The sequence below is a fragment of the Natator depressus genome, chromosome 1 (assembly GCF_965152275.1).
Source record: "Natator depressus isolate rNatDep1 chromosome 1, rNatDep2.hap1, whole genome shotgun sequence".
NCBI classification, from domain to species: Eukaryota; Metazoa; Chordata; order Testudines; family Cheloniidae; genus Natator; species Natator depressus.
Genome location: NC_134234.1, coordinates 46,501,792 through 46,529,292, shown reverse-complemented (window position 1 = coordinate 46,529,292; position 27,501 = coordinate 46,501,792). Strand labels below are relative to the sequence as shown.

The 27,501-nt window shown below is 43.2% G+C and overlaps 1 protein-coding gene across 2 annotated transcripts in view; it reads right to left on the bottom strand.

Moving 5' to 3' along the window:
- The window catches only part of MTUS2 (microtubule associated scaffold protein 2), a 470,923-nt gene that overhangs the window by 37,924 nt on the left and 405,498 nt on the right, over positions 1-27,501 (bottom strand). Inside the window, exons 1-2 of one of the 2 annotated variants that reach the window (XM_074959073.1) lie at positions 26,669-26,796; positions 15,006-15,072 (exon numbers count right to left, since the gene is read on the bottom strand). In XM_074959073.1, coding sequence (XP_074815174.1) covers positions 15,006-15,072; positions 26,669-26,722 — 121 coding nt within the window. In that variant the 5' untranslated portion in view covers positions 26,723-26,796. Of the gene's footprint in view, positions 1-15,005; positions 15,073-26,668; positions 26,797-27,501 lie in introns of those variants that run through there. The other variant, XM_074959063.1, reaches the window with a different exon arrangement.

Here is a 27,501-nt window from a genome sequence, read left to right as displayed (position 1 = left end):
TCTTTCAAGTAGGGGAAGATTGAAATCAACAGGAAATTTAAAGTTAGAAAAAAATTAGTAAAGCAAGGAAACAGATGTGTTCTGAACTGTACTACGGCATTCCTCTGTCTGAGATCCTCCACCCACAAAGCCCTGGCTGGGATGATTTAGTTGGGATTGGTCCTGCTCTGGGCAGGGGGTTGGACTAGATGGCCTCCAGAGGTCCCTTCCAACTCTGTTATTCTATGATTCTATGATAGCTTGTTTGGAAGAAGAAGCAGCTTTCTGAGGAGACTGGCTGCACCAATTAGTTACCCCTCCTGCCTTCCCATTTCAAATTGCCTCACCATTTCAAATCTCGAGATTGCTGACCAGAATAATGGCATAAATTAGAATGGTGGATGCTGTTGCAACTCTCAGTGAACAAGGTTCATATCGTTTCATAAACACACCTGCTCTATAATTTCCATGTCACATTCACTCAGCTTACTTGCCAAAGCCAGTGGTTACGACTTTTATCACTGGTCATGCTCTTTTCTCCTTTTTGCTATGTCATCAGTCTGAGCTCATTCTTCATGCAGAAGCTCCCATGGTAGCACTAGTTTGTCAAATAAGGTACATCTACACTGTGAACTACTCTCAGCGGCCTGCAGAGTACATACAGTACAAACATAGCTATAAACAGATTGTGCATCCGACGAAGTGAGCTGTAGCTCACAAAAGCTCATGCTCAAATAAATTGGTTAGTCTCTAAGGTGCCACAAGTCCTCCTTTTCTTTTTGTGAATACAGACTAACATGGCTGATACTCTGAAACCTGTTTAGTTTATATATTCTAGAAATCCCCTCATAATTCATGGAGTCATAGAAATGTAGGGCTGGACAGGACCTCGAGAAGTCATCAGTCCAGCCCCTTGCAACTAGGCACAACCAAGTAAACCTAGACCATCCCTGACAAGTTTGTGTCTAACCTGCTTTTAAATCCTGCAATGATGAGGATTCCACAACCTCCCGTCATTCCTTCCTGCAGAAAAACCATGGAAAGGGGAAAATGATCCAGGGAAATATGTGTGTTTGTACTTCCTGAATTCCTGAGGCCTAGTCCTGCTGGTGGGATGGCAATTGCAGAGACGCCTGGAGGCATGGCCCTACCAGGTGTAATTCAGCTCCCAGTGAAGTCCCTGGGAATCTTTCTACTGACTTCAGTAGGGCCCAAATGCATTGATGTTCTAAGATTCATGGATCTTGAAGCAGCTACACAGGTGATCTGCCCCTCTGCACTACTCTTCGGACTCTCCTCTTCCATGGCACCATGGCTGATCAGGAGCCAGGCTGCCATGCCTGCCACCCGCCTCTGAGCCCTGGAACCCCTTTTGAGGGGGCTGACAGCATGGAATGGAACTTGTGGAAGTTAATTATTTCAGAGTCGCTATTAACTTCCATAAGTATTTGCCAGCAGGTTTCCTGGAGGAATGATGTGATGCACAGCAGCTGATCACCCAGTGCCACTACCTTCACTCAGCCATGCCCCTATCAAAATCCAGGGCCCTGACCATTGGTTTTTGCACAGATGAGGTTTCACAGGACTGGAGGGAACAGTTGGATACTGCTTCTCTGGGTGTGTTTCCCGCCATCTGATAGTTTTGAGAGCACTGAAATGGAGTTTCTGCCCTTCCCACGTCTTCTGCACCCTACAGGGGGAGGGAAAAACCAATAATTCTGCAAGATCAATATACGCAATGTATGAAGTCCTATTACATGCCTTGTATATGAAGTAGAAGATCAGTAATTTATATGGACATTAGATGAAGTTTCTTTCCTCTTGAGGTTTTGTGTTATAATTTTAAACGTTCTCTTATTATTTTGTTGCGTGACAATGCAGAGCTACATTTTGTATTAGCTTCCATTGCTGTGTGAAACTATCAAAGAGCCAAAGTACAATGAGATCAAGCTTCAAGCTCTGTATTCATTATAATTGAAACCTACTCAAGCTTTATATTGGAATTATAATGAAACCTGTCCTTCAGCAGTCTCTTTAATGAGATTGCGCAACACACAGGCCAAGGCTACGAAATGACACTTTTTGAACTAGAAGAAAGTAACTCTCAAACACAAACCATAAACCAACATGTTAAAAAAGGTAACAAAATCCTTCAAATACAAAGCAATTGTAGAGGTCTGAATAGAAAGCCCACTAATTTTGCTAATGGGGGATGGGGGATGGATCACTTGATGATTACCTGTTCTGTTCATTCCCTCTGGGCCACCTGCCATTGGCCACTGTCAGAGGACAGGATACTGGGCTTGATGGACCTTTGGTCTGACTCAGTACGGCTGTCCTTATGATAATGGATCTTGCTATCAGCTAGTGCAGAGGTGGGCAAACTACAGCCAGCGGGCCACATCCGGCCCACGGGACCATCCTGCCCGGCCCCTGAGCTCCCTCCCATGCTGTACCCCTTCCCCCACAGCCTCAGTGCACCGTGCCGCCAGCTCTCTGGACTGTCGCTCCTCTCGGGCAGCATGGGTGGCATGGCTGCCTCCGGCCGGGCAGCAGGGCTGCGAGCTCCTGCTGCTCTGAGCAGCATGGTAAGGGGGCGGGGTGGGGGTTGTTTGGGGTGGAGGTTTTGGGGGAGGCAGTCAGGGGACAGGGAACTGGGGGGTTGGATTGGCATGGGAGTCCCAGGGGAGCTGTCAGGGGGTGGGGGTGTGGATAGGGGTCGAGGCGGTCAGGGTTGGATAGGGGGTAGGGTCCCATGGGGGGCCGATTGGGGTGGGGGTCCTGGGAGGGGGCGGTCAGGGGACAAGGAGCGGGGGGGGGGGTTGGATGGGTCAGGGGTTCTGAGGGGGGCAGTCAGGAGGTGGGAAGTGGAAGGGGGCGGATAGGGAGCAGGGGCCAGGCTGCCTGGGGAGGTACAGCCTTCCCTACCCGGCCCTCCATACAGTTTCACAACGCTGATGTAGCCCTCGGTCCAAAAAGTTTGCCCACCCCTGAGCTAGTGAGTCACTGGTATTGTGACAATGAGCTTTTGCTTTTCTTAACATAGAGAAATTGCAACACAATGCAGTAGCAATGTGAAATAAATGCCTGAAACCCCAGAGCTTCACTGTCACGGTGACAGATGGCAAATTAAAAAATATAATGTTCCTCAGATGGAGCAAGTCAGTGGAGCTATAGTGATCTACACAAGCTGAGAATGTGACCTTTTAGATTAGATGCCCTACAGATATAGATTAGGTGAGATAGACAGAAAGATTAAATACAACAGGTAAAATGAGAATTTTAATTTAGGAGCTCCATTCTGCCCTTTAGAAGATCCACACCCCATAACTTCAAAATATTGTTGGATCTTTGTGTGCAGTAGGAGCAATAGAAATGAGATCATAATTATGCTCTTTGATTTTTCTGGATCTCTTCTTGAGCATATAGCATTATCAGATCAAAACCCCTTTTAAATAAGGTCCATATTTAATGCATGTGTAACCCTACATTTTTGCATTTTCCTTGTTGTCACATCTTGGCTTTTCAGGCAATGAAAAAGGATTCCTAGTTAACATTACGTGGAAATAATTTGGCCCAGCATTATTTGAAGTTCACCTGGAACTGATCTGACACTTATTATTTAAAAAGAACCATCTGTGATTTGGTTAGAGCTTGGGGCATATTATGAAGAGGAAAGTGCAGAGAACACAAGGAGTTCTCTTTCCCTCCCTTGTGCCTCTCTGTAGGCTCCAGACACAATCCTACTGTCCAGACACAAAACTACTGGGGAATACAGGCATTGCTCTCTGCTACTGCCCCTGCAGGTGCTAACTAACCTAGGGAGGTAGGTCAGAGGGTAGGGTGGGGCCATCTCTCTTATCTCCTTTGCACTGGTTACCACAGCTTTCTGGGCATGGAGAGGAGCATCCATGTGGCATGCACTGAAGGGGTGGCAGAGCTGGTGCTGTATCATGTGCTCTCAGGGAGTCTTCAGGAAGAATTCTGTCTGAGAATTATTCCTGGGGGCTCCTGGTGCAGCCTGGGTCCTGGCATCAAACTCACAATGGGGCCCTACATATATTTAATGAAAAGAAGACAATAATAACCAGTGATTTATGGCCAGAATGGCCTTGCTTATGGGTTGGTCTGTTTGTTGGATCATATTAAAGAAGTTCTGTATTAAAATCACAAATGAGTTTGATTCCCCAGGGTATTACTAATTAAGAGGTCTCTTGGTTTTTGGTCTCTTATTTTTACTGTTTCTCTCCCTCCGTGTGAAACTTGCAAGCTGCTAATTGTGTTAGTACATCCTAAGACAGAGTCTGTTCTCAAAGCAATACTTTGTAACAACTACTCCTCCCACAGAGAGAGACTCAACGCGATACTTTGTAACAACAGAAACAGCACACAGAGACTCCCTGCCCTTTTGTTGTATTCATCTCGCTTTGTTAACAATTGTGATTAAAATAGAGATAGAGGATGTATGTGGATGAATGCTTGGTATGGATAATAAATGAATGATCAGGGAGGTGCCAGCGTCGATCGGCGGAAGAAGGCATCAAGTGGAAACAACCAGAGGACCCCTGGAGGGCAGACTGGAATCCACCCAACAGCCTCAAGGATGGGAAAACCAAAGAACAAGATAACATCTGGCAGCACGGAGCCGTCAGGAATGTGCCATCTGCTGATTGATTCAGCAACAGCATAATGAAGCAATTCCCATAGACTGGCATAGGAATAAATTCCTATAAAAATGGACTCTAGAAACCGAGAACTTTGGGGTCTGATTCTGCAAACCAACTTCCAGGAGCATCAGATGAGCATCTGACAAGGCCCTGCTTCCTCCTGGTGTCCAGGCCACTTGGCCAGTGGCTTGGCATGAGCAACTCTAAGGCTGGTAACTATGATAACAACCTTGCAGAACCTGTGTGTGTGTGTATGAATGAATCTGTGAATAAATATGAAATTGAATGGAATGTTATAGCTATAACTAACTGCTTACTATGATTCTTTCTGTATTCACAATAAATGTGGCATTTTGCCTTTTCCCCTTTAATAAGATCCTGCTGGTTTTTATTTTATTGGTATAACATGTTAACCCATATTTAATAGTCAGTTCTTCACTATGAAAATGAATGCCCTAGCCCCCACTTTTGGAAACAGACGTGGGCTTCATTTTATAGTACAAAGCTTCAGAGGAGAGTCCAAAGCACAATGCATATGGTGCAACGGCACGAGGCCAAAGTCAGGATGAAGGCAGTGTTTATTGCTAACAAACAGAAAGTCCACATGTGCCCAAACAAATGCAAAATTTCAAAAACGTAGGTGCTCTTAGAAGTTGCTACAGTCACTGACATAGTAACAAAACAAAATCTACATCCCATCAAGAGGATTTCAGGCTGGATATTTTCCCCCGCAGATATTTCACTTGTGCTTTCCAGGCTGGAAGGGACTTTGATATAAAATGACATTTACTAGGATGACAGCCTGCTCCAGGTTAAATCACAGAGTTGACATCACTGCTCCTCAGCTTTCCTAGCACCAAGCTGATGTTATTTCCCTTGGTGAATGACCTATAGACTATTGTATGCAACAGCCAATCAAAATGTATTTCAGGCCCAGTTCACAATGCAAGGAAGACCTAAATGTCACCAATGGCATGTCACTCCAGTGCCTCTCGCATGAAACTAAACTGAGCAACGTATTTTTATATTCAGCCTTTCTGTTCAAGGGGATTGCTAAACCGAGTGCTGATGCAATGTAACCGCTCACACAGTTGACCTGGTTGCAGTGTTGTTGTAGCCGGGTTGGTTGGGAGCTATGGTGTTTTTGTCACCCAAATACTCCGAGAGAACTGAGAGAACCTGCTTCAATATGAAAAAACAAACAACCCCCCGCGAAACATCTCCGATAGCACACCTCTAGCTGTCACCTACAACATCACACTGGAACCCATACACAGTATCTGTCATAACCATAAGGGTAGCCTAAAATTCCTCCTTACTTGGAAGGGGTTAAGAAGCTCAAATAACCTGGTTGGCACCTGACCAAAGGAACCAGTGGGGACAAAATATATTTTCAAATCGGGGCGGGGACGGGGGAGGGTAGAGGCTTTGTTTTGGGTTCTTTGTTTCTGTGTTCATTCGCTCTTGGGACTAAGAGGGACCGGACATCAATCCATGTCCTCCAAACCATTCTGAACCAGTCTCTCATATTACAGAAATTGTAAGTAACAGCCAGGCAAGGCGTATTAGTTTATCTTTGTTTTCTCAACTTGTGAATTTTCCCTTTGCTGGAGGGAGGTTTATCCCTGTTTTGTTGTAACTTTGAAACTAAGGTTAGAGGTGGTTCCTCTGTGTTTTGTGCATCTTTTATTACCCTGTAAAGTTATCCTCTAACCTGATTTTACAGAGGGGATTTTTACCTTTTCTTTTTTTTTAAATAAAATTCTTCTTTTAAGAACTGATTGATTTTTTTTCAGTGTCCAAAAATCCAGGGATTTGGGTCTGTTTTCACTTTGTAACCAATTGGTTAGGATATTATTCTCAAGCCTCCCCAGGAAAGGGGGTGTAAGGGTTTGGGGGGATATTTTGGGGGAACAGGAATTCCAAGTGGTCCTTTCCCTGATTCTTTGTCTAAATCACTTGGTGGTGGTAGCATACTGTTCAAGGACAAGGTGGAATTTGTGCCTTGGGAAAGTTTTTAACCTAAACTGGTAAAAATAAGCTTAGGGGGTCTTGCATGCGGGTCCCCACATCTGTACCCCAGAGTTCAGAGTGGGGAAGGAACCCTGACAGTATCATTAAACAATTACAATCCATACAGAATGGGGACCCCATCTTGAAAGAAGTCTTTCCTAGTCCCCCTCTTTTGGCCTTTAAACAATGCCCTCAGCCTCTCCAAGCTCATCATCAGAAGCAAGCTCCTCACAGGCCAGGACACACCAACTCAAAGCAACACCAGCCCCTGACAGAACAACAGATGCAAAACCTGTAGTCATATCCCCACTGTTATGATGATCAACCCCCCACCCCACACCTTTCAAGATCTATGGGTAGGGTTGCCAACCCTTCAGGATTGTCCCAGAGTCTCCAGAAATAAAAGATTAATCTTTAATTAAAGATTATGTCATGTGATGAAACTCCATGAGTACGTGTAACTAAAATTGGCAACCCTATCCATGGGTCCTGCACATGTCTATCACAACATGCGGTATACCTCATCCAGTTAATTAAATGCCCCAATAACAACTATGTGGGTGAAGCCAGACAATCAGTACGCTCTCGCATGAATTCACACAGGAAAATGATAAAAGACAAAAACACCATATTATCCGAGGGCAAACAGTTTTCACAAAACTATCACTATATCTGACCTCTCAGTCCTCATCCTCAAAGGAAACTTGCCCAATACCTTCCAAAGAGGAGCCTGGGAACTTAAATTCATAACTTTGCTAGACACTAAAAATCCTGGTTTTAAAAAGGACTCTGGATTTTTGGCTTATTACAACAATCTGTAACCCACTAAACCCCCACAATTTTTTGTCCTATGATTGCAGAGTTGCTAACTGACCATTTCACCTTGAATGTTCCCTTACAATATATGTTAACTGTTTATGCTAAACAATCTGTTTCACCTTGTGTTTAGCTGTGAGTTCTGAGTACCTTTCCCAGACCCGAAGAAGAGTTCTGTGTAGCTGCTCGAAAGCTTGTCTCTCTCACCAACAGAAGTTGGTCCAATAAAAGATATTACCTCACCCATCTTGTCTCCTTCAGAGTTTATCTGTTTCTGATCAGAGGGCTGGCTCTACAGTTATTGTTCAGAGATTATGATCCACACATCTTTAATTACATATGGGCTCTCTTTTCCTGAACCTTATTTCTGACTGATCATCCTCGTCGACGTCATGGTCTCCTTTGAGAACAGGACCCCGGCCTTCTGCGAAGCCCGAGCTCATAAGCTGGAAAAATACACCCCCCTGGCTGACACCCTGAGAGCGAAGGGCTATGAGGTGCAGATGGATGCCCTGATCGTCGGAGCCCTGGGCACTTGGGACCCCTGCAACGAGCGTGTGCTGCAGACCTGTGGGATCAGTCGAAGCTACGCACGGCTCATGCGGCACCTCATGGTCTCGCATACCATCCGATGGTCCAGGGACATCTACATTGAACACATCACCGGCCACTGACAGTACCAGGAGGTGTGAGCCGGTACGACATCGTGCATCCACTATGGGAAAGGGACTGAGAGACTTTTTTCATTGGACCATATGAACGGGAACCATAAACTCACTGAACATTAAATCCCACCAAATGAGGGTAAATCCATCCTCATCATCATATCCACTCATTATACTCCACACCTGAACATAGCCATTATATGAACAACATATCCCCATATCTCAGTGTCTGTACTTTGACCCGTTAAACTTTTACCCCCAATCGGGGAGATTGCAGATTATGTATTCCTTACGCCACCCACTCCTAAACCGAATTTTGCACCCCTTGTTAATCTGTACCTTATTCCCTGATAACCAGAAACTTCTATGCTTAAACTCTGTACCGTTTTCTTTTTACTTCAACATCATCTTAATAAAATTATTAAATCTGTTCTTGTTAAAGATGTGCTGAACAGTCATGAAGCCAGTAAATTGGATTGCACTCCTTCCACAGAGGCAGCGCAATGGTGCACACTGCATGTGTCCAGAGGGCATGGGACTGGGCACTTGAGTGTAACAAAGTGGGGTGTGTACCTAACCTGCAGAGGGAAAACGTGGGGCTTGTGAAGCCCAGAGTGGCATACTTGTAGTGCCAGCGGCTAGTAGCTGGGGATATTTTCCCCTGGTGGGCAAAGACAAGGCTCCCTCCTGCTGCAAGCAGGTGATAGTGATTCACTCCAAATATCTTGGTTAACCCTGCAAAGTGTCACACCTTCCCTTACTGCTCCTGAGTTACACATGCCCTGAGATAAGGAGTTTATGCATTTCTTCTTCATCAAGATATATGTAGCTCCTGTTTTGCATCACTACTATTAAAAAAAAAAAAAAAAAGCTTGTGCGAAAGTGAAGAGATATCATAAATCTTTGCACTCATCATTCCCCTGGCCCACAGATTTAAAACACGAATTCTTTTCTTTTATTGAAGAAAAGGCTAAAAATAAGCTGTGTAGAACAGATTTTGTAATGAAAAAAATATTAAATAAGTCAGCTTATTGTAAAATATGCCTTCTTTAAAAACCCAATAAAAAGCAGAGGAGTTCATATTTCATATGGATGGATATATACCAAAAAGTGCCCTGCTGATCAGTTTTTTTAATACTCTGCCCTTGTGAAATGCCTGCACACTTTCGTCCTTCAATCCATGATTGGAAAATGTCCTACCAAGATCTCCTTCCTCCTGACTTTTTACAAGCGTTTTTAATAAAAACTAAAAATCCACAGTTCAGAGCTCTGTTGTACTGCCTCAGGCCTCCTCAGAACCCGACTCCAGTGCAGGATGTCTGCTTTTTAAAAAACATCTTGTTTTATAAGCATACAAGGAGCAATAATAATCCTCCAAAATAGGAGCCTGATTCAAAACCCATTGAAGTGAATGGAAAGCCTCCCTTTTGAATTCAGTGGCCACTGGGTTAGGGGCCCTGTGTGCCCAGAAGATATCTCCTTCTCAAGTATTTGAGCTCTGTAAGTATGTTACAAGTCCTTGTCTCACTTTGAATGTTAAGAAGAGAAGGCAGAAACTTTCTAAGGCAAAACCAATACTATGTTAAGGAGAGTTCTTTGTTTGGGCAGCAGGGATGGCAGAAGTTACTCAGATGTTTAAACAGAAAATACTGTACCATGGCCCAGATCCTTAGCTGTACTGCAGCCATTTTGTGTTGACCTGCTGGCACAAAGGGACCCTGTAGACTTCTAGCAGACCATGGGAGGATTACCCCAGTGTAGGGGGAACCCTCCAGTGGCATGGAGACAGTGTAGTAGTAAGAGGTCTGCTCTGGGTTAAGGGGGTGAGGCCAAGGTGTTCTTGTTACCTATTGTTTCCTGGCTTCTATGTTGGCCCATTTTGACTTTTGGCAGCCAGTGCAAGTTAGCTCACACCTCAGACTGCTCTATCTCACACAGGGGACAAGATCAGTGACTACCCTAAAGTCACCTTTGTGATGCCCTCCTGAGGTGCGCTGTGTGCTTCTTGGTCAGTGCTGAGGATCTGGGCCTGTACAGCTACTGTTTGCTGGTCTTTGGAACACATTCTGATAAGAAGAATTATAAGTAGGGAAAATAGTTGTCTCCATTTTTAAGCATACCACTTTTTCTAATCCAGTGTTTACAAACTACTCTCATAGGTTGTCTCTTTCCCAGCATTCCTTCCCTTTAACAGTCCACCCTTCTGCGTGACTACTTCACTGACACGAGTTTGGAAGCCTCTCTGGCTGGGGATGAGAAGCATGATGACAGGTACATTAAGAAAGTGGATGGACACAGGTTAGGATCATTAGGTTAGAATCCCTCTATGCTGGAAGCTGGGTGCAAAGATGTACATTGATATACCCTGCCCTTCGCTAAGTTGTGGCTTGGTCACTATTTGACTAAAGATGCAGAGGAAAAGTATATATATCGTATATGGCTGCAGCAATTGTGTTGTTAATTGGCCTTTTGAATTGGACAGATTGTATGAAATCCTGAGCCTTTGGCTAGGGCACATCCCCAGCTCTTTGGAGGACATTTTCAGTATGCAATACTGCTTTTTATTAGATGCCTTCACCTCCCCATTTGGGCCTGTGATATGTTTAAAGACCATTTATACACCAGGCGTTAGGGTGAAGTTGGCTTTGATGATTAAGAAAAAAATCCAACTAGTCATTCAAGTGCATCCTGCATTTTTTATTATGTAAATAATATATCTATTATTTCATTTTAAAACAGCAAGGCAAACCCTTGTTAGTGCACATGGTGTGTAACTGTCCGAATAACACAGCTAAATCCTCTGCCCTGCGTAGGGGGACACCTTCTCTCCTGGCACTGCTCCTGGTGCATAGGGATAACAGATTAATCAACCACGTGCCCCAATATAGACAGGATGGAGTGGGAAGGGGGCGGGGCAAGGCAATGATCCAGTTATTTATCCTCCCACTTTTAGGCATCTTGCTCCCCAGTGGGGAAATGGAATGAACAACCTCTTCACTCCCCAGAACTCAGGGAGCAAAGGGACTGCTACTGTGAGAGGACCTTGCACAGGCATGCAAGGAGGTAGATGAGGGGAGTCTTCTTGCACATCCCTCTGCCCCTGTGCACCCATGGGAGCGCTTCATAGAATCTGGCCTTGTATAGACAACTTTGCAATCTTTCTATTGCAAGTTTTCTACAGAAAGCACACAGGAGGATGGGAACACCCTTTCTAATCATTCCAAGGGGTCCTGCAGGTGGGCCTGATGACTAACTGACATGGATCCTTTCCAAGCACACACATGGGAGCAAATGACTTTTTCTGTTATCTCTGTTTGCAAAACCGATGTGTCTAGAGTAAAGAACAACAGGGCTAAATTCAGCCCTGGTAACGTGAGTGCCATTCTGGTACTGCAAGGGAGTCCCGCCCACTTATCCTGGGCCTGAGTCTGGCCCAGTCTGCACATGGTTGTATAAGGAGTCAGTGGAATCCGATTACAGTTGTTTGCCACCGATCTGTTGTTTACAAGTTAGAATAATTATTTTTAATATCTTTATATATGGCTGTTTTGCCCCTGCTGTTTAAAGCCCCAGTCCAAGGCCTATTCAAGTGAGTGAGGGTCCTTCTACCAGCCCAAGGTGTGCCCTCAGTAGTGTTATTTATTCAGTGATTGCTGTCTCTGATGAAGTCAGCTGTAGCTCACGAAAGCTTATGCTCAAATAAATTGGTTAGTCTCTAAGGTGCCACAAGTACTCGTTTTCTTTTTGTCTCTGGGGAGTAAGAGCAGGTCACCTGCTATCTTTGGTGGGAGGCATGGCCGAACTGCAGCCTCTCCTCAAAGCCTCGCTGTCTCCAAGAAAGGTGCTTTGTTCAGGGGCACGACAGGCCAGCAGTGGCCTCCTCTCAGATGTCCCTCCTGTGACCCGAGGAAAGGGCTGGGCTGCCTCACAGGATCCCTTCCATCTCTGAATGGGAAAGTTGAGGGTCAGTAAATGATCTCTTACGCTTCCTTTGGATGGAGACAGCAGGCACCTGGTGCTCCTGGCTATAGCTGAGCCTAGAAGCAGAGACCATTTCAGGTGCATTTTATTTCCTTAGGCAAGCACTTAAAACAGCTGCCTATGTTCCTCGTCTGGGATTGGATCCTGCACAGCAAAAGGTGTCTATTGTTGTGTATATAAGTGCCAGGTAAATAGTGACGAGTAGGGCAGGAAGCAAAGAGGAACCTGATCCTGCATTATTGAGAATGCTGCAGTGTGACCTCTAGACTGTGTACAGTGGATTACACCTTCAGCTCCCAGCAACACTGGTGTAAATTTAGGAGCTCTATTGACTTCAGTGGATTTACACTGGCATAAAGCTGGAGTAACTGGGAGCAGAATCTGGCCCTAGCCAGCGCTTCTCTTTCCCTGCGCCGGCACTCACAAATGCATTGGAGTGCAACAACCTTGTGCTCCCTACCGTGCACTCTTCAGACTCAGAGACAGGCAGGATCAAAGCCAGACTGTTAGTGATACACAGAATTTGAAAACAGGGAATAGGTCTTTGAACCACAGCAGAGCCCTTCAAGTGTTCCCTCCCTGCTTGAAAAGCAAAAGCACCACAGCAATTCCTTTGGAAGGGGAAGGGGAATACACAGCAGAGATGAAAACAGAGATAAAAGTGATATTGCAAATGTGATCTCGGCCCCCGCTGGACCATTCTGTGGGGATGGAGAAGCGAAGCACTACCACAGTCTGAAAATTCCTACATCAACAGTAGGCCTTGGTAATGCAAATCCCTTTGAGGGCACAGCAGGGAGCCCAAGTTATTGAGCTCCAGCACAAGTGTCAGGGAAGGGTGGTGTAAGGGTTTTTAAAAATGGAAGAAGACAAATAAAGTTAAGCCCGAAGTAAAGTCCTATGCATTTAGTGGGTGTCTCATGCTCTTGAATGCCTGCTCTCTGACTCTCCAGGGTGTAGGTTAAAAAGGAACTGGATGTCGGGGACTCAGGATGGCAGGGTCTGGGGAGACATGGTTTTTTCACAAGCCTGATCAAGCTAATAATCAGACTTCATATTAAGGTTCTGTTTATATAGGGTTACTAAATGGTTACTATATGTTATAAGCATGTTGGCGTATGGGTTATCGATGATTATAAGCCATTGTTATAAGCAATCACTTAACCTAACGGACTCTATAACAATTTATATAAAACACCTATTGACCATTTATTAACCCTTTATGAACCATTTTAAAATGGAACCTTCATATCAAATGCAACCAAGTTAATGAGGCTCTTAGCTACCCTTAGTCTTCCCATTAAGCAGGAGTAGTGTGGAAGCTTACAGCCATGCTTTCATTGATACGCACCCAGCACCCTGCACCCAGCACCCCGGTTCCATTAATCATTTTTTGCTCTATGGTAAGCATAACACACCCCACCTATGCTGGGATGATTCAGGTACAAAGAATTCAGCCTGATGTCTGGGTCCTGAGGAGGACCCATTTTCCTCTCCCTAGAGATGCAATCAATGTTCTAATGGTCACTGCCTTTCCTATCACCTTCCAGAACAGAACAAAAAAGGGAAATGTGCTCACCCAGATGTACATAGAATAAATGGGATGAGTGGCACCAGTTGAGTTAGTCCCTGCCTTTCAAGGCACGGAGAGATTATAACCAATTTACTAAGTGTTAGTTTTTGTAGAACACTGATTTTGGGTTTTGATCTTGGTGCTCTTCCATTTGTAACCGGAGTGCAGTACGTGTAAACTCACACAAGCAAAGTAATAAATTCCTAGCTAACAGTGCACTGCCGCAGCTGAAGGCTTTCTGAGCTGGATGGCATGTTCAGATGCTGTTTGAGAACAATGCCCCCTGCCATGTACATTGGCCAAACCGGACAGTCTCTACGCAAAAGAACAAATGGACACAAATCTGACATCAGGAATCATAACATTCAAAAACCGGTAGGAGAACACTTCAACCTCTCTGGCCACTCAGTAGAAGATTTAAAGGTGGCAATTTTATAACAGAAAAGCTTCAAAAACAGACTCCAAGGAGAAACTGCTGAGCTTGAATTAATATGCAAACTAGATACCATTAACTTGGGTTTGAACAGAGACTGGGAGTGGCTGGGTCATTACACATATTGAATCTATTTCCCTATGTTAAGTTTCAGAGTAACAGCCATGTTAGTCTGTATTCGCAAAAAGAAAAGGAGTACTTGTGGCACCTTAGAGACTAACCAATTTATTTGAGCATGAGCTTTCGTGAGCTACAGCATCCGACGAAGTGAGCTGTAGCTCACGAAAGCTTTTTCCCTATGTTAAGTATCCTCACACCTTCTTGTCAACTGTCTAAATGGGCCATCTTGATTATCACTACAAAAGTTTTTTTCTCCTGCTGATAATAGCTCATCTTAACTAATTAGCCTCTCATAGTTTGTATGGCAACTTCCAACTTATCTATATGTGTGTGTGTATATCTATATCTATATATCTATATCTATATCTTCTTACTATATGTTCCATTCTATGCATTTGATGAAGTGGGCTGTAGGCCATGAAAGCTTATGCTCTAATAAATTGGTTAGTCTCTAAGGTGCCACAAGTACTCCTGTTCTTTTTGTCTGAGAACAGAGGATACAGATTTATAGTTCACCGTCTGTGAATAATAAAGATAATGCAGGATTAGCTCCAGTGTGTATGGTTATGAACCTGTCTCCACAACAACGAGGTAAAATTACTGTTCCCTGCAAGGCCACAAAAATTCACCACTGGGCTTAGGAGATACTTTATTACAGCGCTGCAGGTTTCCTTGTACCACACGACAAGGAATAACTGCTTTTGTTACATGTGAGAAAGGACATTTTTCACATTGTTAGTATCTGAAGCCCTACTTACCAACTTCATCCCTGATGTTTGCAAGCTCGACTGACAACTCCTTTTCTTTCACAAGGGCACTTTCATTCTGTTAAAAAAAATAAAAGGATATGTATAGTGTTAGGATATAGATATTCAGGCCTGTCTGTAAAGGCCTATACTTTAAGAATTTAGGTATACATTTATCATTTAGCTAGTTATAGAGGTATAAAAGAAAGAATCAAAATCACTATCTGCCTGTGTAAGGGCCTTCTCTCACTGTGACGTCTGAGGCCCTGGTCTTAGGCTAAGGCCTTTGGCTAAGCTGCAGAGGCAGCCGTAAGTTGGGAAGCAAACAGTCACATCCTCACATTCCAAACTAGTCATATTGAAATAAGACAATCTGGGGCTGTTAGGAAGGTGATCCGATCTATCACCTCCAGAGAAAGGGAAGAGCCTAGAAGATGTAAAAGGAAATTTAGTTTGATAGTTTTCTGTTTGGTAAGAACTCACTTATCAATAGACACAGCTGGGAAACACTTATGTCTTTATAGATGTAGTTGTGAAATCCTCACTTCTGTATTGTTTTGTCATTATAGTTTCCCCTTTACGATTGGTTTCAGAGTAACAGCCGTGTTAGTCTGTATTTGCAAAAAGAAAAGGAGTACTTGTGGCACCTTAGAGACTAACAAATTTATTTGAGCATAAGCTTTCGTGAGATACAAGTGAGCTGTAGCTCACGAAAGCTTATGCTCAAATAAATTGGTTAGTCTCTAAGGTGCCACAAGTACTCCTTTCCCTTTACGATTGTTTATTTGCATGGTCTCTGTCTGGTTCTGTGATTGTTTCTGTCTGATGTACAATTAATTTTGTTGGGTGTAAACTAATTAAGGTGGTGGGATATAATTGGTTAGCCAATCATGTTACAATATGTTAGGATTGGTTAGGTAAATTTCAGTAGAATGATTGGTTAAGGTATAGCTAAGAATATTACTATATAAATTAGGGGCAAACAGGAAGTAAATTGGGATTCGAAAATAAGGAAAAAGGAACTTGGATTTAAGCTTGCTGGAAGTTCACCCAATAAACATTGAATTGTTTGCACCTTTGGACTTCGGGTATTGTTGCTCTCTGCTCATGGGAGAAGGACCAGGGAAGTGGGAGAGTGAAAGAATAAGATCTCTAACATCTAGTCCCTCGATTTATCCCAGATAAGCACTTTCACATGTTTATTTACTAAGCTGGATTAGGTAAATTCTTCAGATCTAGTTTTGTAATTATTATGAACTAATTCTCTTTTAAAACCAACTGTGGAAGCCAGCATTAACACAATCATGTTTCACGGAAGACTAAGGAATACATTATTATATTTACACACACATCTGTATTTGCAAGTCAGTGTTTGTGCGTGTCTGTGTTCCAGTTTGTGTGGACAGCACATATAAAATGGTATTAATGATATTAACATAGACAAACATATTTGTGTCCCTGCATATAGCAATACAGCTAGATCTAGATAGTGCAATATACACATACACATAAATCGGATTGTGTATATTAATATATTTATAGCATTATGTAGATAGTATACACAGTACACACACAAATACCAGTAATAACCCGACTTTCAAGTCTATATTTCCAGCTTTATGAATGGATATGGTACATTTTAATTAGACCAGAAGAAAAAAGGCCACCTCAAAAAAGGAACCTCTGAATTCTTTTAACATATAACAAAGAATTAAGACAGACATTTAGCCGGAAGAATATAAAACATATTTATATTGGCAATACTAAGATGTCTCTACTGAAGAGTCAGGATTTTGGTAGCAGATATTTCATAAGAGCTGAATGAATCACGAGAGAAAGCCAGCTGCAGGGAAATCCACAGGAGAGTGATTTAGTACAAGTGATCCCAGAGTAACAGCATGCACATAAAGCCACTTTTAAATTGGAATGTATCCTGTGATACATTAGGGAGGAGACAAAGGAACATATACTACTGGGAACGTCACCAATGATTAGGAAAACTAAATCAAGCTACTATATAAATATGCCCCCAGCAAGGAGAGAACCAGAGTCTTTAAAAGGCACTACAGAAAAATCATATTCAGGGGAACATGCAAGGTAGTAGCAAATTCAATGGAAAGGAATCCCAGCAAGTAAACTGGTCAGCACTATGCAGGGCTGAAGGGAATCCAGGCACTTTAAGGACCAGTTCAGCAGCAGGCACTATGAAACATATGGCAGAAAGCTGGTGATTCTGTAACCGATTTTTATTTCCCTGCAGTCCAACAGTTAATTTAACAAAAATATTAACAGAAATACATGAAAAAAAAAAGATAAAATTAAGAGCTAGAGAAGAAACTTTCTATAAAAAGGGCAGAAATACCGATTAAAAAAAAAAAGATTAATAGACTCCCCCTCCTGTCCCTGTTGTTTCTTCTTTAGCCTGGCAGTGAGCACAATCCCTTTGCAACCTTCCTGTGCTCCCCTGTGTTCTGCTTTCACACTGCCTCCGTAATCAGCATGTCTCAGCAAAGCCTCTCCCACCCGGTGCTTGTCTCTATGACACAACACCATTTGACTGGTTTTAGGCCATCTTGGATGAACTGTAGCAAGCATTTTGAGAAGAAAGAAAAAAAGGAAAATATATATTGTTCTAAAATCTAGGCCATATTTTAGAGTAGAAACCACATGTACATACACAAACACACAAATGATTTATAGTCTTAGAAAAGAGCTAGAAATAATTTTAAATGCACTATTTTATGGTTGGGAGCAGACTGTAGTCGGGGTGATTCTGCAGCCCCTTTTCATTGCCACAGAACTGCAGAGCACCACAGTCCCTAAGAAATCCAGGGCCTGATTTCCATTCACACTTAGCAAAAAGAAAAGGAGGACTTGTGGCACCTTAGAGACTAACCAATTTATTTGAGCATGAGCTTTCGTGAGCTACAGCTCACTTCATCGGATGCATCCGATGAAGTGAGCTGTAGCTCACGAAAGCTCATGCTCAAATAAATTGGTTAGTCTCTAAGGTGCCACAAGTCCTCCTTTTCTTTTTGCGAATACAGACTAACACAGCTGTTACTCTGAAACCATTCACACTTAGGTCACTTTACACCACTCTGGCAGTGTGGAGGGGCCTCAAAGTGGGAGTGATTTATATTTACACCCACTTAAAGGTCCTTTTTACTTGACTACAGCAGTATAAAATGGCCTTAACTTAAATAATTCAGCTGGTTTAAATTCTTAGTAAATGTGAAGGCGATATCATAAAATATCCAACACAAACAATCAACAAGAATTAGAAGGTCCAATTTATCAGAATATATTATATATCTGCTATCAAATATGTTCCAACCATTAGTCAGTGAGTGTGATACTGTCACCACACTCACTTGTCTATCCACTGCTGCCAGGCTGTCTGTTACCACCCACTTCGGCTTCCAAGCAGTGCTTTCATACACAAACCGGTGTATGTTCCAACCCAACCTTCCTCCTCCTCTTCTAGTTCGTTCCTCAGTTTTTGGGTTGGGAACCAGCAGCAGATAAGCAGGTGGCATTGGGCGCGCTACATTGGGGATCAGTGAAGGTTTCTGGAAGTGGGGAGACCAAGTGAGTTGAGATTTGTGACCTGCTCTGCCTATGTCCTGCACCAGACTTGGACTGAGTGGTACTTTAAAAAAAATAATGTTCTAAACACTATGTGAATGAAATGACAATATTTACTGGCTAAGCTTCTACAGCTGTTAAGGTCAGTTTATGCCATAGGGCAGCGTTTCTCAAACTGGGGTCTGCGGACCCCTGTGGGTCCCTGAGGGTATTCCAGGGGGTCCATGGGCCCTGCTGAGAAACTCCTCCCCATCCCTCAATTCCTCCCCCTGCCTCCCAGCATGTCGGGGAACACGCTTCCTACCTGCCCCAGCTCCGTTCCGCTCCCGGAAGCGGCCAGCACGTCCCTGCAGCCCCTGGGGAGCCTAGCCACTATGGATGTAGAAGCCCTCTACACCAACATTCCACACAAAGATGGACTACAAGCCGTCAGGAACAGTATCCTCGATAATGTCACAGCAAACCTGGTGGCTGAACTTTGTGACTTCGTCCTCACCCATAACTATTTCACATTTGGGGACAATGTATACCTTCTAATCAGCGGCACTGCTATGGGTACCCGCATGGCCCCACAGTGTGCCAACATTTTTATGGCTGACTTAGAACAATGCTTCCTCAGCTTTCATCCCCTAATGCCCCTACTCTACCTGTGCTACAATGATGACATCTTCATCATCTGGACCCAGGGAAAGAAGCCCTTGAGGAATTCCACCATGATTTCAACAATTTCCATCCCACCATCAACCTCAGCCTGGACCAGTCCACACAAGAAATCCACTTCCTGAACACTACAGTGTTAATAAGCGATGGTCACATAAACACCACCCTATACCGGAAACCTACTGACCGCTATACTTACCTACATGCCTCCAGCTTTCATCCAGACCACACCACAAGATCTGTTGTCTACAGCCAAGCTCTACGATCCAACCGCATTTGCTCTAACCCCTCAGACAGAGACAAATACCTATAAGATCTCTATCAAGCATCTTACAACTACAGTACCCACCTGTTGAAGTGAAGAAACAGACTGACAGAGCCAGAAGAGTACCCAGAAGTTACCTACTACAGGACAGGCCCAACAAAGAAAGTAACAGAACGCCACTAGCCATCACCTTCAGCCCCCAACTAAAACCTCTCCAACGCATCATCAAGGATCTACAACCTATCCTGAAGGACGACCCATCACTCTCACAGATCTTGGGAGACAGGCCAGTCCTTGCTTACAGACAGCCCCCCAGCCTGAAGCAAATACTCACCAGCAACCACACACCACACAGCAGAACCACTAACCCAGGAACCTATCCTTGCAACAAAGCCCATTGCCAACTGTGTCCACATATCTATTCAGGGGACACCATCATAGGGCCTAATCACATCAGCCACACTATCAGAGGCTTGTTCACCTGCACATCTACCAATGTGATATATGCCATCATGTGCCAGCAATGTCCCTCTGCCATGCACATTGGCCAAACTGGACAGTCTCTACGTAAAAGAATAAATGGACACAAATCAGACGTCAAGAATTATAACATACAAAAACCAGTTGGAGAACACTTCAATCTCTTTGGTCACTCGATTACAGACCTAAAAGTGGCAATTCTTCAACAAAAAAACTTCAAAAACAGACTCCAACAAGAGACTGCTGAATTGGAATTAATTTGCAAACTGGATACAATTAATTTAGGCTTGAATAAAGACTGGGCGTGGATGTGTCATTACACAAAGTAAAACTATTTCCCCATGCTTATTTCCCTCCCCCCACCCCACTGTTCCTCACAGGTTCTTGTCAACTGCTGGAAATGGCCCACCTGGATTAGCACTACAAAAGGTTCCCTCCCACCCCCCGCTCTCCTGCTGGTAATAGCTCACCTTACCTGATCACTCTCGTTACAGTGTGTATGGTAACACCCATTGTTTCATGTTCTCTGTGTATATAAATCTCACCACTGTATTTTCCACTGCATGCATCTGACGAAGTGAGCTGTAGCTCACGATAGCATATGCTCAAATAAATTTGTTAGGGTCTAAGGTGCCACAAGTCCTCCTTTTCTTTTTGCGGATACAGACTAACATGGCTGCTACTCTGAAAAGTGGGGTGTGTAGCTAACCTGCAGAGGGAAAAAGTGGGGCTTGCGAAGCCCAGAGTGGCATACTTGTGCTGCCAGCGGCTATAGCTGGGGATATTTTCCCCTGGTGGGCACAGACAAGGCTCCCTCCTGCTGCAAGCAGGTGACAGTGATTCACTCCAAATATCTTGGTTAACCCTGCAACGTGTCATTACACAAAGTAAAACTATTTCCCCATGTTTGTTTCCCCCCCGCCCCCACTGTTCCTCACACGGTCTTGTCAACTGCTGGAAATGGCCCACCTTGATTATCACTACAAAAAGGTTGGGTTTTTTGTCCCCCCCCACCCCCCCCCGGCTGGTAATAGCTCACCTTAACTGATCACTCTCCTTACAGTGTGTATGGTAACACCCATTGTTTCATGTTCTCTGTGTGTATAAATATCTTCTTACTATATGTTCCATTCCATGCATCCGATGAAGTGGACTGTAGCCCACAAAAGCTTATGCTCAAATAAATTTGTTAGTCTCTAAGGTGCCACAAGTCCTCCTGTTCTTTTTACACCACTTTTGTTTACTAGAGTGAACAGTAAACCCATCAGCATTGTTACATGATATTTGTTTTGCAGTAATGCCTGGAGGCCTGAGTCAGGACTGGAGACCCCACTACACTAGGCAGCGTGCAAAGTTTTGTTGAATAAAACATGCAAAGAGGTGAGCTGAACTGGTTGAGAAGTGTATGGGTATGTTCAATGCTCCTCTGCTTTCGCCAAGCGCTCTCTGTTGGTGTCAGTATACTGGCAATCTTGAGTGCTGTTTCCCAAAGCAGCAGCCCTGAACAAGATCTCCTTTATGCAGAACATTACAGCAATAGCCAATACCGGTTGACTAACACAGTGGGGTCATTCTAAAAAGAATTTTAATGGCGATACAGTCAATAGAGATGTAATAGATTTGTGGGGGGTGGAGGGGCAGGGCTGCAGGCAGAGTGTGAGGGGGTACACTGGCTATTTTATTGCCAGGTACACTCCTGCAGCTGGGCAGCACTTACTTGTCTCACCAGCTCTCACCTTTTCAAACAAAATCTATTTAATGCAAGGAAGAACTACGTAAACCAATGACAAACACATACATACATACCGAAGTCAGACCGACACTTGTTATTATTCTACTTAAATGAAGACACTGAAAAACAAGTAAATAATTATGACGTTTTTGCAAAAAAAAAGAGAGAGTGTTAAAAATGGAACTTCAGCAAATTTCTGCCAACTTATTTATCTTACAGTTAAAATTAAAAAACTAAAATAAAATCCCGTGATGAAACCCAGCATGAATGAATGCATAAGATCTCTTCATAGGATCATTTTATGCTAACTTGTAACTTGAAGTGGTGAAGGAGTTCACATACCTGGGGTCCACAATCGCAGTCAACCTTTCACTTGAAATGGAACTCAACGTTTGCATTGGAAAAGTCACCACAACAATGTCTAGACTGAACAAAAGGGTCTGGCAAAATAACAAACTGACAGCACACAAAGGTCTATGTGTATCGTGCATGGGTTATCAGCACACTTTTGTACAGGAGTGAGACATGGCCTTTTACTCTCATCAGGAAAAAAGACTCAACAGGTTTCATGTGCGTTGCCTTCATCGAATCTTTGGAATCTCCTGAAAGGACAGAGTCACCAACACTTTGGTGCTCAAGCGGGCCAGCACACCCAGCTTGCAAACACTCCTCATACAGAGACACCTCCGCTGGCTTGGGCATGTGTGCCGAATGAATGATGGGTGCATCCCAAAGGGCATCCTCTACGGCCAATTGGCATCTGGAAAAAGACCCAAAGGATGCCCCAAATTGCATTTCAAGGTCGTGTGCAAGCAAGATTTCAAAGAAATGGACATGGATGTGGACAACTGGGAAGATCACACTCAAGACTGCAGCCTTTGGAAACAAGAGCTTAACAAAGGTCTCCGGAGTTATGAGAGGAAGCCGTCCAGCTTAGCAGAGGGGAAAAGAGCTTGCAGAAGTCAGAGCCCAAAGGGTCAAAAATCACCTTTAAACGTGACAGATATGGCAGAGATTGTCTCTCTCGAGTGGGTCTCTTCAGCCACAGATGCCATAACACCAACTGAGTAAATTCTTTACCTCTCAGGGGCACATACCCGTAGTCTCTCGAGATTGAAAGACGCCTCCTACTACTAGAGTGCTAGGAACAGAAGACATAGAACTGGAAGGGACCTCTTGGGTCATCAAGTCCAGACCCCTGCTATCACAGGCAACCCTGTCATATGGTCCTGTTCATGAATTTATCAAACTCCATCTTAAAACTAGTTGTGTTGTTTGCCCCTACTATTGCTATTGAAAGGCTTATCCTAGTCTTGGAGATGACTGATATATTGATTACTCTCTCCAAAATAACAACGTTTTCTCTGAATGTGTTATGCTCTCTGAGTACAGAGGATGTGCAATAACTAGACACTGGGTTCACTCATATAAAGACCACAGTGCTACCACTCTTAGCATCCCTTGGGCTCTACACTGTCAGTAATAGCCCAGTTTATTTATTGGCCAGAGATTTCTGACTGCCTTCCTGGATCTTGTTTTGCTGTTTGCTGGATGTGAGATGTGTAGATTAAATTCAGTGCCAAATTTTAAAATACCCCTCTTTGAAAAAGTTTTTTTTCTCTTTATTAGAACAATGCCACATACATTCAATTTTCCAATTCTTTATAAACATCCTTAAGAAATAGCCCTTGATTTCCTTTGACCCTTTAACTGATGGTTTAGAGATTCGCCTTTGGTTTCTCTCTCTGACAGAGGAGATAGGTATGGCATTAGCTAATCTTCATAACAACCAAGAATATCCTGGATGTGCAGTGAACTCACAAATCCCTGACATGTTCTATTATCTTAATTTGCTTTGTCCGTGGTACATTATGTGTTTGGACTGGAGATATTTGTGAGACCAGTATAAATACTACACTAATATGAAATGAAAAAGCCTCTCTTCATCTTCATCAACACGACTCTACTCAGAGCCACTACTTCAATCCTGGTAAATAAAGCCAGCAAATCAGAGATTCTAGCACCAGTTAAACAAAACAGGACTGCAAACTCAAACTGAATCCGATGAGAAAACACAGCATCATCACATCCAGTGCTGAGGTTCATTTGGATCTAGTGTCAAAAACATCACTACTTTTACATAACTCCCCAAAACAAAAGCTAATGTCTGCCAAAATAAATGTGTAAGCATCAAAATGAACATGACAGACCACTGAATTAATCCACCCCATTAATATTTATAGCAACAAAGAATATGTAACAGAAGACAAAGGAACAATCATGCTCCCTAGCCCTGAGCCTTAATAATCAAGCTTCATGACTAGAGGGCTCAAGGGATTAAAGGGATCTGTAGCCTTTTCTTCTCCAGGTCACCAGTTTGAACCCGGCCCCCGGTGACAGCGGCCAAGGGCCAAATTCAGCTCCAGTGTAAAAAGGCCCAACTCCAGTGAAGCCAGTGCCACACCTTACGGTGTTTCCATTTCCACTAGATGAGAAGGGAATAAAACTATGAGCCTGATTATACATTCCTCACTCAATCAAAACTCCCTTTGCACAGATTCTGACCTCACTTACATTGCTGTAAATCCAGAGTAACTCCAACAGAGTGACAAAAAAGAAAAAAACAATTCATCCAAATAAATAACAGCGGCTAATCACAGTGATAGGTTATGCCATCATCTGTGGTTAAGTGACTTGCAAGCTCCATTCTGCATCCAGGTACCAGGGTGACTGGGCATTTTTAAAATGCCTTGATATGACAGACAAAGAGATACACTATATTTATACCAGGGACAATGAAATGAGACACTGGGCAATTGGAAATTTGCCTCGTTAAGGCAGGCAGGATTGGGACCAAAGCTTATGGAGCCTGTTTACACCAGTGTAACTGCACTGATTTCAACAGAGTTACAGCAGGGTAAAGCTGAAGAGACCCACTGGAGAAACAGGTTCTCCATGTAACCAGCCTCTGACTCCATCGTATTCACGCAGCCTTATCAAGTGTGATTTTTGTTTTCGATAATTTTATTTGTATTGCTCAGAAGCGTTTGCGGCTACATCCTATGAAGTAATGCACATAGTTACATTGCACATATTATGGACTAGTGCAAACTAAAAATATGGTCAAGATGTAGACGTAAACTGGAGTAATAATAATCATTATTATTATATTTACCAATATTGGTCTGTATCCTGTGACCCTTAGTCCTTATTCAGGCAGAAGTGTTGACTTCCAAAGGGATTTGCCCTGGAGAGCCTCTTATCTGAGGATCTCAGAGAAATACTAATTATTAAATATCACGGCACCTTGTCAGGTAGGTAAATATTATTGTTCCCACTTTACGGATGGGTAAAATTAGCCAGGGAGAGGTGTAGAGAATTGCCAGGTGCTACTTGGGAAGTCAGCAGCAGCTGGGAACTGAATATGGGAGTCCTGACACCATGTCTGTGCTCTTTCCTCAGACCATACTCCCTTCCGCCACAAGGTCTTTAAGAAGGACACTTTTGGTGTGTTATATTCCAAGTTATAACCATACATGTAGTACCACCCTGAGCATTTCTTCCATTTGAACTATACCTAGTACAAACATACATTGCACACAGATGCTCTATAGCATTTGTGATTATAGCCACTGTTTTACGTCACCCCTCTGCACCTATTGCTTTGAAAATATTTCAGAATGTTTTAGTGTGGAAATGGTGCTTAGTCACCATTGTGCTTGATTCACAGTCACTTGGAGCAAGGCCTTATATTATCATTGGAAGGGCAAGCAGACACATTCATAATACTCTTACAGCAATAAATATTTCAGCTGATTCTTGAAGACACAATAATGAAATCCCATTGCAACTGATGTTCATAAGGACTATCTTCCTTTCCAAAAAGGGGTGACTTTAAAAGTGCCATTTTAATCATACTAGATAGCAGGCAACCTCCCCCCATAATTCCCCTTAGGTTAAAGTTCCCAAGCAGAACTGATCACCAGTATGTTCCCCGGTGACTATATTTTAATGAGTTTTATATTAAACCATATATTTTCCTTAACCTGGCTGGCAACATACCTCAAGCTATATTTGAACGTATATTAAATAAATGGGAAGCAGGGAGAGCTTTTCATTAGACCTATTATACGGATCTTTCAAAAATCCAGCCTTTTATGAAATATACTGCACCAGCAAGTGTTCCTGCCAAGATATTTTCTATTAAGCAAATTAAAATCATATGTACATTCCCTTCCTGTTCTGTATATGCTCAGAAATCTAGGCAAGTGTCCAAAAGAATAGTATGACGAGCTACATGTTAGAACTGACATACAAATTCTCTCCCATATGCTATCCTCTAACTACCTGTGGCTATGATCTTGCTCTTGGTATTGACACATGTAACACAGTTCAGTTCAGTGTTCAAGGTTTTGCTTGTCTACAGATTCACCCTGACAAAGGAAAATGTATAGTTTGCCTTGTTTCTTTTCTAATGGATTCTATAATGTCAGAAAAGGAGGAACAATAGAGAGGTAAAATCTTAGGATAGCATGAGAGTGAATAATCTCTGCAAGTGAAAAGCTAACTTTAAAACTCCATGCAGGGATCCTGCATAACTCGAGCTCTGAAGGTCTATGAAAAAAGAATGAAAATCATAATGACAAATCAAGGCAGCTGTAACTAGAGCCCATGTCCCTGGTACCTTATTGTTTTATGAAAATGCAATTGTCACTTTGAGACTGCAGGATAAAATTATGTAAGGCACTGCAGTGTATGTGAAACCAATGGTTTGATTTGATACTAATGAATGAGAAGTCAGCACATTCTAAATAAGATGAGCATTACACCCCTTTTAGTTACGCCAGGCACATTACCTACATTAGCTAGAGGAAGGAGCACAGATTTAATCAGCGTAACGGCTAGCTCTCTGCCCTTTCAATGAAGCATAAAAAGGAAGATGCAAAGTACCGTCTTGTCCAGGCACTGAAGGCAGTAATAAAGCTTGCAGCAGCACTGGCCCATCCTGGCAGGCTTGCTGAAAAGGAAACCAGCTTCATTCAGAGTGAAATTCCCAGGCAGCAGTAATGTCACAAAAGGCAGGTGCACACTGCTGCAGGCTGCCACAACCTGCATGTGGTCCCCTCAGCTACCTTATTTCTCTTAATAACTTCGGGAATCCAGAAGAAGGAGGTATAGGAAGAGGAGGCGGAGCAAGCAGAGAGTGAGCAGCGTGTCAGCATCCTGATGTAAGAAGGGAGAGTCACTTTGCCACTAGAAGGTTCAGAGTGAGGCAGATCAATAGAGACACAATAATAGAGCCTTTACGAATTTCATCACCCTCCGAGGACAGCCAGACTTTTCCCTGCAAACTAACGGCCATCAGCTTGCCCTACTCAAGCCTCTTCAGCATTATGATCTGGTTTATCTGACACGTTTGCCCACAAAAGACAGTAACGAAGAACGCGATTTGTATTCAAGCAAAGCAAAAAAGGAAAAAGATTTTGAAACTTAACAGAGTAAGCACAAAATACAGTGGAATCTAGCTGCGGATCCGTGTTCCCCATAAAAGGTGGGTCTTTATTGTCCTGGTCCTCAAAGTTACATTGAGTTATTTGCAATGATGATAATAATAATACTGTGCAATTATATACTGCCTTTAATCCAAACATCTGCAAATTCTTTATAGATTCATAGATATTTAGGTCAGAAGGGACCATTATGATCATCTAGTCTGACCTCCTGTACAACCCAGGCCACAGAATTTCACCCACCCACTCCTGCAAAAAACCTCACACCTATAT